Source organism: Penicillium verrucosum, assembly GCF_028828655.1.
Source record: "Penicillium verrucosum strain IBT 35672 chromosome Unknown utg000002l_segment0_segment0, whole genome shotgun sequence".
Classification (NCBI taxonomy): Eukaryota; Fungi; Ascomycota; class Eurotiomycetes; order Eurotiales; family Aspergillaceae; genus Penicillium; species Penicillium verrucosum.
In genome coordinates, this window is record NW_026643211.1 from 443,751 (window position 1) to 461,090 (window position 17,340).

Consider the following 17,340-nt stretch of genomic DNA (forward strand, 5'->3'; position numbering starts at 1 on the left):
ATACGGCAATCTTCTTTTTTTTTTTTGGTTGCCTTCTCCTCTCAAACGCTTTCCAGACGATCTACATGTAATCAACGACCCCAAAACCCCAGACAAAGCCCAGCACCATCTCTAGCGCCCAAGATGAGATAGAAAATGACAAAGATGGAAATCAATAAAGAGAAAGTCGCATGCTGGGGGACTATCTCTGCTGTTTGAAATAACTAGCCAGGAGCAAAAGTAGAGAACATGAAAATGAAGCAAGTATGACATGGCAAAGGCTACCAAACCTCGTGATATTCGTTGTTGAAATTAAATTGCGAACGTATGTAAAGGGTGTATCTTCCCGAAGGAAAGCAAAGGTGAATCGGATCACATATCGATCATATCGTTAAATCTCAGAATGCCGTTGGCTCTCATCACGCCGTTAACGCCGTCGGGCATGCGGTATGCCCAATCGGCAACGCCCATGGTATCGGTGGCGGGTAGCTCCTCAAATCTGTCGGACTGGCTGACATCATCAGAAGTGTCGGCCACAAGCACAAGACCGAGCTCCTTAATGGTTTCGACGAGTGCGGGAACAACATTCTACACAGTGGTCAGTAGGCGAACTAGAGGGAGAAGAAAGACAACGCGGAAATAGGATCGAACATACCAAAAGGCTAGATCTGCAGATCAGGCCCATAAAGTTGTTGCTCTGGGCAATACGAGCAGACTCCTTGATTGACATCGAGGCCCGGCCACTGCTATTGACATGGGGCATCGAGTCGACGTTTCCAGCCAGGTCACGGATTTGACCAAGATCGTTGCAAAGAAGAACAGGATCTAGTAATGGAGTTAGTACCACACACAAGTTTTTGGAGTCGAATTCCAAGGGAACTCACAATTGGGTTGCTTCCAGTTGAGCGCACTGCAAATGTTCGGGTTATAGGAGGTGAATACCACGGAACGCATGAACTCTGGGTTCTTATCACGGGCCACACGGGCGTGGTCGAATACATCGGTCAAGATAACGTCGGCAAAGCTGTTAACATCCGCCAAAGAAGTCATGCCGAGATTCTTCTCCTCGGCGGCCGATGGGTAGAGGAGGGAGATGTTGACATTCAAGTCAATAGGGAGTTGGCGTAAGATATCGCTTAACGACAAGAACGACGCCGCCAGAAGTCGATGGGTCTGCGGCATGTCATTTGTCGCTTCTGTTTCCAAGAACTGGAGAATCTTAGGGTGGTCGGCACCGCTCTCTGCGCCAATGGCCTGGAACTGGGAATATGTCAAATGAGACACAGGGATGTCGACTCCGTGGTGGTTGATCATAAATTGCGGGTAAAGGACTGCAACACGGTCCCGGGTCAGTTGTACAAAGAGCTGAACATAATCTCCCGACAAACTGGAACCAGTCACAAGTCCATTGTGCTCTGAGTCAAGGGCACTAGTGGCCTTCCAATATGTAGCAAAGTGTGTGATCTCTAGAGGATCGCCGTGGTATGGCTTGATAACTTGGAAGTTGAAGCGCAGCTGGCCGATTGTACGGAGGCGGGGGGTCGAATAGAGGCAGGCAGCCTGATCCAGTGCTGGAGGACTCGGCGCGGAAGATGTCGGGCAGGGCCACACTCTTTGCAATCACCTTTGAACCAAAGGTAGGGAAGATCTCAAAGTCCACAGCAAAAGTGTCCAGGTTATCCACGTGGAACGATATTGTGCGTGTCTCCTCCTGGATGGGTAGCATCATAGTACGAGGAATGAGATCTGACAGCTTGGAAGAGATGGTCATGCGAGCAGCAGGGTGGCGGCCCGCCTGATCAAAGGCGACAGACCCAACATTTCCTTGATCGAACAGAAGCTGAATGAATACCTTCTTGTCGAGGAAGTTGTGGCCATAACGGCGAAGAGGGATAATGGGAGGAGGCAATTCGAGATCCGGGATACCATCAGCCATTTCCAATTCAGGAACGCTTGCAACCACGGACATTGTGCCGCCCATCGGGCCGGGTTCTTGCATTCGCACGCCATTGAGAATGTCAAGCGGTCCCAGTGAAGGCTTGCTCCCGGAGGGCTGGGCCCAGAGGAGGAGCATGCACTCCAGATGCCCTTCCCAGGCAGCATAGTACATAGAGGAGAGACCCTTTTCATCTGGAACCTGGGCATCAACCCCGCACTCAAGAAGGGTGCGTAGGCAGGGGACGCAGCCTTCGCTGGCGGCATGGAACAGCGGAGTCCACTGGTAAAGCTTGTCCTTCTGGTCAAGATCAGCACCGTGCTCCTTCAGGAGTAATAGTAGCTCTGGCGATTGTGAGGCACGTGCAACCATATGCTGGGGATAGAGACCCTCTGCATCCGGCAGCAACTGCGCATTTCGCTCAAGGAGCATCTTGGCGATGGGGAGAGAACCGTGTTGACAGGCGAGATTCAGAGGGATATGATCCGGGCCCCTCAAGGGACGAATGTCCATGCCCTTCAAAGGGGGAGACTCGGGCTCTGGGTCGACGCGGGCATTGTTACGCAGAACCTGCTCAGCGCATGCCAGCTGGCCCTTTACAATGCTGTGGATTAGAGGGGTAAAGTTGTCATGGTCCATGACATCGACGGTATGGGGGCCGGCTGCGAGCAGATGTCGCACCATATCCACACGGCCGTGCATGCACGCATAATGGAGAGAGGATTCGACCATAGACATCGGCGCGGGCAAAATCCACGGAGGCCTTGAGACCGGCATGGAAGACAAATAATCGGCCCGAGATGGCCGATTCATGAAGGCAGTTTCGTTCGTTGATGTCGTCCTCGGCATGTATGTCAACCAGTTGACTCTCCAATAGCAAAGCGAGCACTTCATCCGAGAACCCGTTGATGGCAGTTAGGAATGTACGGGTGGCTCGTTCACGGGCGTCCGGAAACTGCTGCAACCTGGCCAGCCATTCACGTAGGGTTTGCAGATTGCCGGTGGAGGCTGACTGCAAGATCTGGTTGTCCATTTCATCCTCTTCCGACCCCAAGGGTGCGGTGCGGTCCAATGGACGTGAGGCGTCATATTGAATGTTCTCGCCCTCGGCCCAGGCCTCCAACTCCAGGCGTGCGGTAGTAGCTCTATCCGCAAGGTCCCGAAGAACTTCACGATTGAAGCATGGTTGCACTTCAACGGCCCGGTGCAGATACAGCTCTTTCATGCGAGACTTGGAGGTTTTGTCCCACTTCTTGAGGATTTTGGACATGGCAGTCTCATTGATCTCAACGAATTGCTGTAGTTTGTTCAGGTCGCCATCAAATTGTTGGAAACCTTCAAACATAGCAGCAAAAATCGACGGTGCTTTGGAATTTGACGTGGCCCGGGACTGAGTCACCCGTTTCTTGTCGACCAATGTCCTTAGGCGCAAAGAAAACTAAAGAAATATGATGAGTCCCCGGATAGAGTTATGAATGTGCACTGGATGAATGGTCATACCTCTGATTCTTTCTGGAGGTAGAAAGTGTTCACCTTCTCAATCTCTCGTTCCTACACGTCATGGTAAGTATATCCATCTTCCTATATGCTGGAAATGATTCCGACAACTTACCAAGCGGAAGAAGAACACCTCCTTGTTGGCGCGCAGGGCACCTTGGGGGTCCGCATTAGCTCTTGCGATTTCCTCGGCTGTTCTCTGTGCCGGGATAGTCGGGGTGGCGCTGAGTTGCTTTATCAGCTGTGAAGGAATTAGCTGTGATCATATTTCCTCGTCAGCGGGGTGGGACGTTAAACCAACCTTCTTCAGCGCCTTGTAGTTAACAAAGCTGGCGGCATATTCAGGAAGATCTAGCTGCCTGCGCTGGATCTGTTTGCCGAACTTCCTATCGAGTCAGAGCATATCAGTCGCAGCTCTAGGGATAAAAACAGGTGGTAACAGGAGCAACAGGGTGTGCGTACATGTTTTCACAGCCTCGGAGAGAGCTTTAGCTCTCCCGAGCTCTGGAGACCGAGATCGTAACAGTAGCGCAAGCTCAGCGAAACAGCGCTGAGAGGTAGGAGAATCAGAGCTTTTGGAGCTGACTGAGAGAGAGAGAGAGAGAGAGAGAGAGGAAGGGTATCAATGGAAATGAAGAAGAGAAAGAAAAAAAAAAAAGAGACAGGGTGGGATGACAAGGACACGTTTGGGAGGGAAACCAAAGTTGGTACTAGGCTTCCTGGGGCAAGAGGGGGCGTTAATGCGCTATCCCAGTGGGGAAGAATAATAGTGGGACAGGCAAAAGACGGAGTGACACAGGTAGATAAAAGGTGTGACCTGGTTGAGATGGATTTTGCCAATATATCAGATCAAGGGATTAGATGCTTAAGAGAGTATCATCAGAAGTTCTGGAGGGTCGAAGCGGGTGATAGAGAGATAGAGAGAGATAGAGAGAGATAGCGGGGCAATAAGAGTCAAGAGAGAGACACAATGTGGACATGTACAGGGACCAGGTACAATTCAAAATGGTTAAGGGCCCCCTACGGGAAGGTCAGTATAGTTCGAAAGAGAAGGGAAAAGCTGCGAGGTGCAATTAAGCCGGGGAGTGGGGAGCTGTGTGAATCATTCATCGCCAATCACCGTGAACAGCGGACGCACGTTGTTAACTTACTGGTAGCCACCACAACGGAAATGTACCGAGAACTTTGGCAATTCTATGCATAATTATCTGTTTTTAATATAGATACTGGTGGGTATTGATACATATTTACTACCCTTTACGGAGTTAGTATCTTTTTTAGTTAAAAGTAAATCACTATAATATACATTATCTTGTACTCCGTACAATATAGTTTAAGAGAGGTACCGCTTCTATTCTGCCAACTTTCTCCGCGGAACTATATCTCCCATCACACAACTACGTAGAAACCATTCAATCTAAACCTTTCATTTCGGTGGACCAGATACAAAGACTTCAAGGGAAACACCCGAGGTATCATTGCAAAATCTCGAGTATGTCCAGGTGCATGGAAAACTCCACACTCAAACAGAAAAATGTACAAGATGCAGCTCCTTACAATTCCATGTCCGAAGACATGAGCAAAAAAAAAAAAAAAAAACAATCAACACAAACATAAACGGGTGTGTGTAAACACAAAAGGCGAAAACAAGCTATGCAGCTGAGACCAGATGCGCGGGATATATCAAACAGATGACCAAACCAAATCAAAGCCCGACAGGCCGATTAAGAGGGTGGAGAGAGAGAGAGAGAGAAAGGACAGGAAAGGAAAATAAAGGTGTAGAGGATAATAGAGACATGAAGTGAAGGTCCATCGCGCCGGGAATTGGAACATGAGAGACCCGAAAAGGTAAAAAATAAAAAAAGAACGAATGAAATCGGCGGTGGTCGAGATAGAAAGAGTGTGTGGTATTGCGCAAGTAGAAAACAAAAAAAAAAAAAAAAAAAAAGGAAATGCCGAGCTTTTGTAGATCAAAGATTAAATCTGAATCGGTCGAATCATCAGAAGTTCTGCGCAATACCGGCATTACCCTGTCGTGGATAAACACCGGGGTTCTCGATGCGGGTATTACGACGCGCCTGAACATCACGGATCACAGGCTGGTAGTCATCGCCACCGTATGCGCCGTGAGTGTTGATGTCGCCATAGTACGGGTTCTCCCCGTAGTAGCCAGCTGAGGGGTGGACAGCGGACATGTGACTTTCCTCCGACGCGTCGGAACGGTTGGCTGCGGAGTAAGCAGAGGATGCATTGGAGGGACCGCGGTGGATGTCACCGTTGCGGTTGTTCGCAGCCACTGGGGCGGCACCCAGCACGCCAATGGGTTCGACAATCTCGCCAGAATCAGGCCGAGTACCATCGGAATATTGAACGGTGCCTTCGCTGGGTGTTGCGCCGTGGTGATAACCGGGGCTGCTTCCGTCCGACATGGCCAGGCCACCCATTCCACTGGAGAGGTTGGTGGACGCCTTGCGCCCGGCAGAGGTGGTTCCCCAGCCGCGGTAGCCGGAGGATTGGTCATCTTTGGGGAGAACAACGCCTCCCATACCAGGAAGGGTTGGGTCGTTGTTCGGGTTAAATCCGTACTCCTCCACTTCCTTGCGGCGCTCTTCCTCGGCCGCCTTGTTCGCCTTACGCTTACGCCAGAAGAAGAGCAGCGCCAAGATAATCAATGCCACCGAGACAACTGGGACAACGACTGCAACGGCGATTGTTCCGCTGGGAGAAAGACCGCCGGAGCCTGCTGCTGAGGTGGAGGTTGCGAGCGCGGCCGAATCGGTTGCGCTGGAAGAGATGGTAGCCGAGGCGTCAGTGTTGGCCGCTGTTTGGGTAGACGTGACAACAACTACAGTAGTTCCATGTGACGATGTAAAAGTTGTCTCCTGGGCACTTGAAGTGGTGGACGGGGCGGTTGTAGTGGAAGAAGTGGTAGAAGTGGATGAGGCGGTAGTGGACGAAGTAGACGTAGGCTCGGGCGCGGGGGTCGACGTGGTAGGCTCGGGCGCGGGCGTGCTACTAGTACTGCTCGTAGAGGTACTGGTGGTAGTCGGTTCGGTTGAAGTAGTGGTAGGAGCAGCCGTAGACGAAGAGGTTGGTTCGGTTGAAGAAGTGGTAGGTTGGGTGGGAGGTGCTTCACTGCTGGTCTCGGCAGCAGAGGGCGAAGTCTGTGCAACGGTGTCTGCGGCGGTTTCTGCGGCGCTGGCAGCGATAGATGCAGCCGCAGCAGCAGCGCCTTTGGATGGTGAAGCCATCTTCAATAACAATTTTTGCCAATGTTGGTTGTCGGTCACAAATAAGTGATCTCCGGTGAGATTGGCGGTTGGGATCGAAGTGATCCTGAGTCGGGAGAACGTTCGGCGAGTTTTGAGAGATTAGAGACACTTCCGGGTGCGGAAATAATCTCGGGCTGAATGAGACTGGGGGTCACAATTTCAAGTATCCGAGTTAATAGACTGATTTAACGAGAGACTGCGACTTTGAACGCGTAAGGAGAGAGATGTTTATGGTCGGGGAGTCTCAGGGGAATCTCGGGAATATCTCAGGAACTGATCGGAATAGAAAAAAAGAAATTGAAAATGAAAATGAAGATAAAAGGAAAATTGAGATGGATGAAAAAAAAAAAGAGAGAAGAATACTCACAATCTCTCGAGGCCGAATCTAGCAGCCATGGAGAGGAAAGAAGTTGTGTGGGAGAGTGAGATTGAAGTGGGAAAGTGGAGATTTCTTACTGATTGCGGCGTATCCGCATTCCTAGTTGTATTAATAGATACTTGGGGTTTACATATGTTTTGCTTATAATTGACTTGTACTGTAGTTACTGTAGTATATACTGTCGTACTCTGTACTCCATCAAAGCAGAGAGATGCTCATTTATGCGACGCTGGAAGTTGCAGTTGCATCCCCCCCGCTTGCAACAAACATGGTACTGTTTCTAGTAATCCCTTGATCCGGCCATGCGACACCCCTGACCATAAGGCTAAAGGACTCGAATACTCTGTGTTATGTTGTACACTCTGTTACCCTCTAAAATATTCTGAAAACAAAATATTTCCCCGAAAATAATCCATCTTGAATCCCAATATTTTAAATGTTAGATGGTGATTATTTGGTACCGAAAAAAAAAAAAAAAAAAAAAAGAAAAAAGAAAACCAGAGAACCGAGCTGAGAGTACCCGTGGGTGTTAGGCCTAAAGTAAGGAAGCTCCGAGGCTACCCAGGTGAATTCCAAGGTTATATCTTCCAGATGTCTCTTAGACGGAGCAGTTCGTATAAAAAGAAACAATCGATGATGCAGGGTGTATTCAGTTGCCACAATATGATTATCCACTTCTTCAACGGTTTGGTAGTCAACAATACCTTACGGGGACTCTGTACGGGAATATATATATCTGTACAAATACGGAGCTAGTCTATATATGTACCTGTATGTACCGGATTTTAGGCCACGGTCGCGAATTTCCCGATCGGGGTGCCGCCGCTTTTATGAGGGCGCTCAGGCTCCTACTCACTGAGTATTTCACAGCACGGGTGATGACTGTGAGCACTTAGGATATGCTTAGTAATGTACAAAATATTGCTCAGTGAACGCTCGGGGTATACCCAGCGAGCACTCAGATTGTAGGTTTGCCCAGTGAGCACTCAGATTGTCCAATACGTTCATATACACCGGATTTTAGGCCGTGTGATATAGCTTTCCCTTTCCGTATTTTGATCACTAAAACTGACCCGTGGACGTCCCTGGTTATTCCGTAATCATTCAACTCGTTTGCAGAGCATGACCTGAACACTCTTCCGGAATGGAGGTTGCCCCCTACAATATTACCGTTGAACTTTCCGTTACCTCTTCCACCTAGGCAGTTAACTCCCTATAATGCTGATATACGGCGGGTGGGTCACACGGCAGCAGGCAGCGGGTACGATCACCTAAGCTTATCGGAAATCCACTTGAATTGGCTTATCGCGCCTATACGGTGATGACTATGAGCTAATGCTTCGCCCTCTTAAGAATAAAATTGTATTTAGCCTACGTATGGAAGAAACGAGATAGAGGAAGATAGTAGAATTATTGGCGATACCGAGCGAGCGTAGAAGGACAAGACTGTAGTACAGTAAGACAAAAAAAGAAGGGGGCGGAGAGTGAAAAAAAGAGACCAAGGCCAGGATTCGAACCCGGATCGCTGCTGGAGCAAATCAGGGTGCTCAGGTCTTATGTAATACTCAGGAACGTGCTCAGTTTTACTCAGTAAGCAAAAAGCAGCTAGGGGTGAGCACTAAAACGGAAAGGGAAATCCAACTTGCCCAGCCTAAAATCCGGTGTATAGGTATGTATGTTGTACGGAGTAAAGTACATTACTATAATTAAAAAGGCAAAAAATACGATCGGCGCGGACAATCTTGTTTTATGCGTCTAGCCCATTACCATTAACCCGTTAGTTGATCTCTCATCCCCCTGACTTGTTTGGTTGGCGCTCGGCCCGGTTTCTAGTTTCTAGCCCCCCAACTCCCAGCTTCTCGTACACATACGTAGCTGGACGCCTAATTGTGGAGTGTTTTCGGAGTTCCGAGTACAAATATCCGAAAGTACAACATAATTCGTAGTATGCTGTACTCCGGATCTTCCATCTGATATGTTCTAGAACAACGGAGTACGAAGGACAGAGACCTAATATATACAGCCCAAAGACCGGGCAGAAGAAATGAAATTTCAAAAGTAGTCACGGGAAAGAATCCGACCATCATCTATTTACGCCGTTGATAGCAGATTTCCAGACAAAAAAAGGGAGAACAGAGGAATGAATATAAAAAAGGGGGTGATGAACCATCAACCCCCCCAAAAAAGCTCAAGCACCGGGGGACCCAGATGAGAAACAAACAAAAAATCAAAATCATCACATGCTCTTATACAAGTACCAAAACAACAAAGTCATGACATTGGAAAGTGACTGGTTCACTTGCTTATGCGTTGTTCATATCCCACTTCGGACGCAGACTGGCCATCATGTCGTCCTTAGTACCGACGGCCTCGGCCGGCAGACGACTGACACGGTAGTTGCCCATGCGGATATTATTTTGGTGGTTAGTAGAGACGGCAGTCCGAGCACTACGGATACTACCCGCATCGCTGCCGGAACCACCCTCGTTCTTGAACCGGGGCGGGGGCACAAAGTCCAGGTTGGTGAACGTGCCGGACTTGCGCAGGGCATAAGGACTGGGCATCACGGCGAGCTCGTCAAAGGCAGAGGCCAGTGGCGTGTGAGCACGTACACCAGGGACGTACGGGCGCATACCACCGGTGGGTGTCTCGGGGCGACCAGCCCGACGGTCCTTGAATCCATTGGCCGGGGCAAAGTCCATGGCGCTCATGAGGGAGTCATCCGTCAACATGTGAGGAGTAGGAAGGACTTGCAGCGGCGACGGGGGTGGGATTGGTTTCTTGGGGCCGCGTGGACCGGGCATACGGCCGGAGGCAGACGAGAAGGCGCGTGGGCTGGGCATGCCATTGAAGCCAGCAGAGTTAGTGGCCATATGGCGGGCGGCTCCCTGGAAGCGTGGAGGTGCGCGAGGCGGCGGGGTCATCGCGCGACGAGTGATCGGCTCGGCGAACGGAGCAGCACCATGACTGCTATCATAATACTCGCCGGTGGTGGGGTCGTAGATGAAACCAGCAGAATTACCGCCGCCCTCATAGAACTCGGGCCCGAAGTCCTCATAGTAAGTGGGCTCCTGCGCCCCCTTGCTCTCATCGAAGTACTCCTTGTAGAAGGAGCGAATCCGATTGGCACGCTGTTCTGGGTTGTCGGCGGGGTCTTCTGGGGGCAACGGGCGCAAACCGAGAGTCATCCGGCGGGTATCGCGACGGTTATCATACACGGCATCCAGATTGTGAGGTTCCTCTGGAAGTTCTGCGTGCCTGTTATCGTAGCCTGGGGCATCATGTTGCTGTACATCTTCTATGCCATGGATGTTGACCGCAGGGAGATTGTATTGCGACTTGCGGTCATCGCCGTAGTCACTACTGGTAATAACGCTGGCCGGCAGGGAAATACGAGGAAGCTGTGATGCAGGGGCCTGGTCATGGTTCAAGTCTCGTGCTTGCGAAGGGTCGGGCAGCGGGAAGTTGAGGCGCTCTTCATGCTGGTTGTTATATGTGTTGCCATATGTATCATCCAGTCCAAAGTTCAGGCCTGAAGAGGAATCCAGATGGGGGAGGGGCTCTCGGTTGGCATTGGGACTTCCAATAGCCATGCCGGGTTGCTGTGCGGCAGGTGGAGGCGTGACTCCGGGAACTTGCCCAAGGTAGTCATTGTGCTGGTTCGGAGGACTGCGTCCATGAGATTCGATAGGGGAGGAGTACAGCGGCGGGGATGAACGAGACATCCTCTGTGCATTCTGAAGAAGACCTGAATTGCCGTCATCGACATCTCCAAATTTGGAATTTCTGGGGTACGACCGAATGGAGGCAGTGGCTGGACGGTACTTGTCATCATCTATTGACATGGACCGCAGAGTCTCGGGGAACCTTTCAGGTTCGGAGGCATCAGATATGGACCGACATCAAGAGACAATCCTTTGGTATGGGCTGGTTGTGTCATTGGGGGCATTCCATTGGGACCTTTCCTCTTGGTGGCAGGCCCCACTGTATCCATTCCAAAATCGAGAGATTTATGCTTATCCATTGCATCTTCCCGTAGAAGTTTCTTGACATGTCTCCGGTGAAGCACAAACAAAACGATAATAGCACACAAAATGGGAACTCCTGCACCAAGAACGACAGGCAAGACGGTGGTTGTCAGATTGCTGGTGGGTTTTGGTCCCGCGGTCGACGTAGATGATTCGGATCTTGCCACCAGAGATGGAAGCTGTGTGGCTATAGAGGAGGGACTAGGGAGCAAAAAGGGCAATCGATGTGAAGGGATGACATCCCGACGAAAGTGGTGAACATGAGGCATAGTCGATGTAGTCTGGTCTATAGGGATAGACCCGACTTGTCTAAAACGTGAAGAGCGATCAACACGTTGAAAATGGCGATAGCCGCACAAGATTGATGCTCGTCATTTAAATTCGGGTCACACAGTTCAGAAACCACAAATATCCGAGAACAAAAAGAGTGTAATAAGCAATGTAAATGCAGTGTAAATGAGTGTACAGGACTAGGTCCTCGAAAAAAAAAAAAAAAAGAGCGGCGGCCAGCAGCCAAAAGAGAATGAATGTTAAAAGAGAGAGAGAGAGAGAGAGGAGAGAAAAGAGGAGAAGGAGGAGAGAAGAGTGAGTTCTAGAATGACGGACTAGCGCCAATATTATACAGAGACTTTTGTATCGTACAGGTACTCTCCGTACTCTTCGTACTCTCTCTCTCTCTCTCTCTCTATCTCCGCATCTCACCCCTGAGTCTTAATTTAGAACACCCTGAATTTCGATGGAGTATTATTGTTATTGTCTCAGTTTTCAATGTTTGTTTATTCTGATCTACTAATACTTTCACCTCTTTTAATCTATTTGTTGACACTCGAATGCAAGAAGAACTGCATCAAGCAAGGTGATGGTAAGACACCTTCTCCAAGGCCTGATGGGACCACACTTTCGAGTTAGCGTCAGGAACCCGCGTCATCAGCCAATCAGCGAACGGCTGCCCCTGAGATTGGAAGAGTGGCTGTATCTTGTTTATTACACCGTTCAACTGTTGTATTCTGTATGTATTCTGTATACCCCATCCCATGTAAGGGCACAAGGGGGAAGTTTCTCGTTTTTCTTTTCTTTTTTCTCTTTCCTCATCTCTTCCTTTATGTGGTGGTTATATAGTAGGCTATGCCAAGACCTGACTCTTCACGTTGGCTAATGCTTATTCTTTGGATAACAAAAAGGAAAAATAATCCTGTCCATTATACAAATTACATACAACATCGAAAAGAGACTAATTGATTCAATACAAGACAAATTGGAGGCTATGATTTCGGATTCCTTCAACATGAGACGCCGGTGTGGCCCCCTCATTTCCAACTTTGGAAAAGTACCCCGGATAATATTCGGATTAACTACTCCGTATACTACATCATATACTACCTTTAAAAAAAGCACATATTACACTGCCTCGATATATTCAATGTTGTTTGTTATTATGAGGAAATTTTATTTTATTTGTCTTTACTGGATTACTGGTTTGCTGGTTTATTTGCTTTCTGTTCTTATCTACTCTTAAAGCTGGGATTGTTTGGTCAATTTATCTCGAGGGAAACCTTTAGATAGGAATATTCTATTAATTAACTATGCCGAGCTAAGCGTAGGCTATTATTCAAGCACTCGGGGAAGATAGCTATGAGATGTGTAATACAATGTCTTGTCTTGACGTACTAGTTATCTACGGAGGGCCTGTGCGGCCTCAAGACCTCTATTGAAGATAGAACTCATCTGATATGTATATTATGCCAACGAAAACTAAGTAGGTTGGGAGTTAGTCCAATACCTTGATTTATGTTAAAGAAATCGTTGCTGTGTTTTTAGAGCCGATTGTCAAAATGATGTTAGTGGTTGTTCATGCTGTACGGAGTACCGTAACTGGAAATATATATCGGACCAACAGTTAAGCATTGTACGTCAAATTTGCGTTTTCAATCAAACTAATACTGTCTATCATACAAGACAGTCCTAATGCCTCATCTGTATTGAAAGTCGAATATATATAGACGTTGAAGTACAATTGTGGAGAGTTCAACTGTTCTAGGAAACAGACATTGAACTTCTTGTATAGTTTGACGTAGACTGGAACGCTGCCTGGCTCTTGGTCAGTGCCTCTGGAATTGTCCACGAAAATGGGTTCTCCTGTATACCATTGTTTACACCGATTACAAACATTGTATTGTTTTTTCTATCAACAGGGATGATATGAAGGTTAGAAATTGGGTTCATTTCTGTATTACACTTAGATAGACACAGGATGGCAAGTTCATAGAACTGCCCGCCAGGGCTTGTCCCCGGGTTAATCATCAAATCTGGGTTCATTGCTTTTCATCGGGCCTGGTATTGGGGTCTTCGTTTGAAAACATCATCAGAGTACAGACCATCCCCCGTGAAAGGGATCCTCTGTGATTAGTACAGCGCAATTAGGAAATATGAGCTGCGCAAATATGAAACATGGACGAAAGGAATGGGAAGATGACACAAGAGAAAAAGGGAAGGTCATGGGCCCCATGGGCACTCGTATGTGTGGGATGCACACATGAAAAGGAGGGAAAGGGAAAAAAGCCGTATTGTTGGCAATGTACATTGGGGGTAGAGTTGTACACGAGAATGAAAAAGAAAAGGTAATGGCGTTTTGGGTCAGATCGCACTGTGAAAGAAATAGACGGAATTCTCCGAGATCGTGCAGGGAGTAAACATTAGGTAGGGATGAAGAAGATGGTCATGCAAATGATCTTCAGGTGGTTTTTCGGTTCATCTCATGGGTTGTGGTTGGCGGATGGAAGATAATGAGAGGGAGTGAGTATTGAGATGTGTCGATGGAAAAGAGAAAAAAGGCAAAAAAAAAGGCGATTACATGTCAGCCAGCGCTGCCTCAAAACTGGCAATATCATCGTGAGATGGTTTGTCGAAAATGCGTCGGAATGGCGGGTCTTGGAAGTCCTGCGGGCTGGTTGCTACACCGTCCGCTTTGCGAATGACTTCTTTCAATGCACGCGTTACCACACCCGCACGAACCACCAAATTTTTCAACGAGGAAGTGTCAAACGGAAGTTTCTTCGCACGTGACGATAATTCCAACTCAAGAGCTGAAGCGGACTTTTGTTGATCATGACCAGCTTGGAGGATATCAAGTACAGATTTGGACTTTGAGGAGTCCTTTGCAAGCTGAGTGAGGGGCAACGTGGGTGACGAACTTTCATGAGGCACGTCCCATGAGACTTCACTGTTTCGCTTCGACGACGCATTCAGACCGTCATCGTCGGATTCATCAAAACTGAAAGTAAGAGATTGTGGAGATCCTGGCGGCGAGCGATGCTCCTCTTCATCGTCAATGGTAGCAAGGTTCACAATCTGCTCTGCCTCTGCCCACAGTTCACTGGACGGTCCGTTGACAACACCTAGGACATTTGCTTGATGCCGAAGACGTTTTAATTCCTCCACCAGCAGTGTTAATTCTTGAACCTGCCCAAATTGACCACGAAGACTTGCTTGACGCTCCAGAATAGCCTTCGGAACTGTCATGCTCTGGCGATTGGTATCCGGCTCAATAAGTGGTTTGTTCTCGGCGATAGGTGTGTCCTCCGATTCATCAAAGTCAAAATCGCTATCCCAATCTTCACTGACACCTTTACTGCCCAAGCCCCAAGTACCGAACTTGCCGGAAGTTTGACGCGATTCGTTGATGGGAAGTTCACTGGCGACTGGGACACTCTGGCTCCTAAGGTGGACGGTGGATGGTGCTTTCCGGCAAACAGCCCGACTGTTTCTATCAATAACACCCTCTTGTTTCCCATGCATGGTCCTGGGACGTGTCTCCGAGTCCGAAGTTTCACGGTGAGGGTGTGTCTGTTCAGACCAGTCAAAAATGTTTGTCTTTTTGCTGATATCCGAATCCAACTCGCCCACGAACGATCCTGACATATCCTTGGCCGCATCAAAACGCGATTCGGGCTGCTCGGAAAATTTGGCCAATGAATGGGTCAAAGGAGATGAAAAGAAATCACGATCCTCGCCAGGAAGCGATCCAATCATGCTGAGAGCATCGTCTTCAGGCACGAATGGGGTTTCAACCATGGATGTTTGAACCAAAGGAGGAGAAGACAGAAGCGGATCAGTGAATAGTTGGGGATCCTTGTCCGAAGACCGAGCGGCGAAGGAACCCCGCGGGAGGAGAGACTCCAAGGTCGTGGCTTCTTCATTTACCAAGCTCGTACCTGCTTTGTCAAACATGGTCTCAATCCGCAGCCCCTTCAGTCCACTATGATTGGTCTCACGTGTGCGGACAGAGTCCCAATAATCCGTCTCATATTCATCACAGGATGTAAACACCCGCGTGTCATCGGAACCGATGACAGTGGAAGCCGGATCGGAAGCTGAAATCGAAAATCCCTTGGGACGGCGACGAAGAGAACCATAGGCTTGGGCACCAGGACGAGACGCCTGCTGCCACGCTGACAGGGCGACCGCATCCGAGGCCATTTGACGTGAACTAGCCCGAGATCCCAAGCCAACGTTATAGTCCTGCGATACCGATCGAGGACCAACTTGGGACCGTCTCTCCAAAGCCGAATCAGCCCAACCTGGCTGCGAAATGGGATGCGGAGCGCGGAAAATGCTTGGATCCGTAATATTGCGTCGCGGCTCCGGCTCGGGCTCCGGGGGGCTCGGAATAGCAATCTTCTTGTCTTCCATAGACAGTTCAGAAGGAGGGACTGAGAAGGTCCTCCCCTTCACTCGCTTCAGAGAGCCGCCACGAACGAGTCCCATAATCGGTGTCCCATGCGCGGTGACTGTGTTTGCCATGACGATTTTCGGCTCAACATCGTTGACCGAGGATGATTTCTTATGGCCGGATTTCTCTGCTTGCTGTTCCGGAGCGACTGGTTGTTTGGGAGCAGGCTCAGAGGAGGGCGTCTGGAACGGATTCCGGAATTCAATTGGGGTATGGGGTACTGATATGTCCTCTCGGGGGGGCAGCACGCGGAGGTGAGATCTCGTTAGCCATAACCAACGCAGGAAGAGCGCCCTGGTCGGACACAATCTGGCGTACACTCTGAACTTTTGCGGTAGTGGCGGTGGAGAATCTGCGTGAAAGTCTTTCTGCTAATTTGCCAGCCTTGGGAACGAAGAACCTCGTCCAATGTTTCTGCTTATTGATATCGAAATCCTCGATCTTTGGACCTTCGACAGGAGTCTTCGGAAAATATGTATCGAAATCAGGTGTCAAGGGAGTCCGAAGGATCATCGATTCCGACCTCTGGTGACTCGTGGCAGGCCTGCGCATCGCAGTCGGTGCCGGCCCAGTGATGGGGTTAATGGTGGCACCCATGTGCTGGGAGGTCGGGCGCTTGACCAATTTGTTCGCCGGTCTTCGCCCAACCGGCGAATGATTAAAGATTGGACTTTCTGACCCATGGAAGGAGGGTGTCACTGGACTACCTACGGTAGGGCTTTCGGCCTGGAACGAGGCCATCGACAGCCGCCGCAACCAACCAGTGGATGGCCGCCGGACATGTTTTTCGACCGACGAATCTGTTGACTCATGCTCTGGAATTCGCAGAGGTGGATTTGTGAGGGTCTGACCCCGACGGCGGCGCCTTGCACCGCTGAATGACAAGGGTGCTTTCCGCAGATCAGATCCTTGGCCTTCCCGGGAGCTTTCCTCTTCCTTTGCGGCAAGCCACTCGGCGGCCGGACTTCGTGAAGCGATAGCGGTCTTGGGCCGGGCAACATCTGCGGTCTGTGCAGTGTTGTTCGAAAGCGGCTCGGGGATATCTTGAGCGAGAGTCATCCGGCGAAACAGGCCAGGCTTCTGAGTTCGTTCTGCGCGACCGAGCGCGAGGCCCGCAGGAGCTATTCCGACAGTGCTTAATGCACAGAGCTAGAACCACCAGTCAGTGAGAATTCCGAAGCGACCAGACCGCTGTTATGCAAGCGCTTCCGGGTCGGGTTCTTCAATTTGATATTGGGGAGGGCTTACAGTTGATACGTGATCCATCCTTAGAGGACGCCGCGAAGGATGTCAAACACCCCGACGATCAGCTCCAGGTTGACAAGCTCCGCGAATGACATTCCAGATGGATAAAAAATATCAAAGAGCGTCGAGAAAAATGATGATGGGGTAGATGGAAGTTCGAATTGCGAATTCCGAATTGCGCGGTCGGGTGTGAGGGAGAAGTGCGCTGCCTCGACTAGGCCGCGATTGACGTCCCAGACAAAGCAAAAAAGAAAGGAATGAAAAAAAGAGTGAAT

The 17,340-nt window shown here is 49.4% G+C and overlaps 4 protein-coding genes across 4 annotated transcripts; all 4 read right to left on the reverse strand.

Annotated features, from left to right (window-relative positions):
• Nucleotides 1-351: 351 nt before the first annotated feature.
• On the reverse strand, nucleotides 352-4,989 carry phoC (uncharacterized protein; the record flags this gene model as incomplete). Its single annotated transcript, XM_057218541.1, has 10 exons — nucleotides 352-567; nucleotides 635-804; nucleotides 864-1,408; nucleotides 1,509-2,577; nucleotides 2,645-3,353; nucleotides 3,416-3,466; nucleotides 3,528-3,653; nucleotides 3,714-3,798; nucleotides 3,875-3,898; nucleotides 4,970-4,989. 10 exons carry the CDS (start codon nucleotides 4,987-4,989, stop codon nucleotides 352-354), a joined length of 3,015 nt encoding a protein of 1,004 aa, XP_057072632.1.
• A 423-nt stretch (nucleotides 4,990-5,412) lies between these two features.
• N7516_005822 (uncharacterized protein) lies at nucleotides 5,413-6,663 on the reverse strand (the record flags this gene model as incomplete). Its single annotated transcript, XM_057218542.1, has 1 exon — nucleotides 5,413-6,663. One exon carries the CDS (start codon nucleotides 6,661-6,663, stop codon nucleotides 5,413-5,415), a length of 1,251 nt encoding a protein of 416 aa, XP_057072633.1.
• Nucleotides 6,664-9,366: 2,703 nt separating this feature from the next.
• N7516_005823 (uncharacterized protein) lies at nucleotides 9,367-11,360 on the reverse strand (the record flags this gene model as incomplete). Its single annotated transcript, XM_057218543.1, is given in 2 exon segments — nucleotides 9,367-10,898; nucleotides 10,913-11,360. 2 exon segments carry the CDS (start codon nucleotides 11,358-11,360, stop codon nucleotides 9,367-9,369), a joined length of 1,980 nt encoding a protein of 659 aa, XP_057072634.1.
• A 2,578-nt stretch (nucleotides 11,361-13,938) lies between these two features.
• Nucleotides 13,939-17,086, reverse strand: N7516_005824 (uncharacterized protein; the record flags this gene model as incomplete). Its single annotated transcript, XM_057218544.1, is given in 3 exon segments — nucleotides 13,939-16,081; nucleotides 16,101-16,969; nucleotides 17,069-17,086. 3 exon segments carry the CDS (start codon nucleotides 17,084-17,086, stop codon nucleotides 13,939-13,941), a joined length of 3,030 nt encoding a protein of 1,009 aa, XP_057072635.1.
• Between the last annotated feature and the right edge of the window lie 254 nt (nucleotides 17,087-17,340).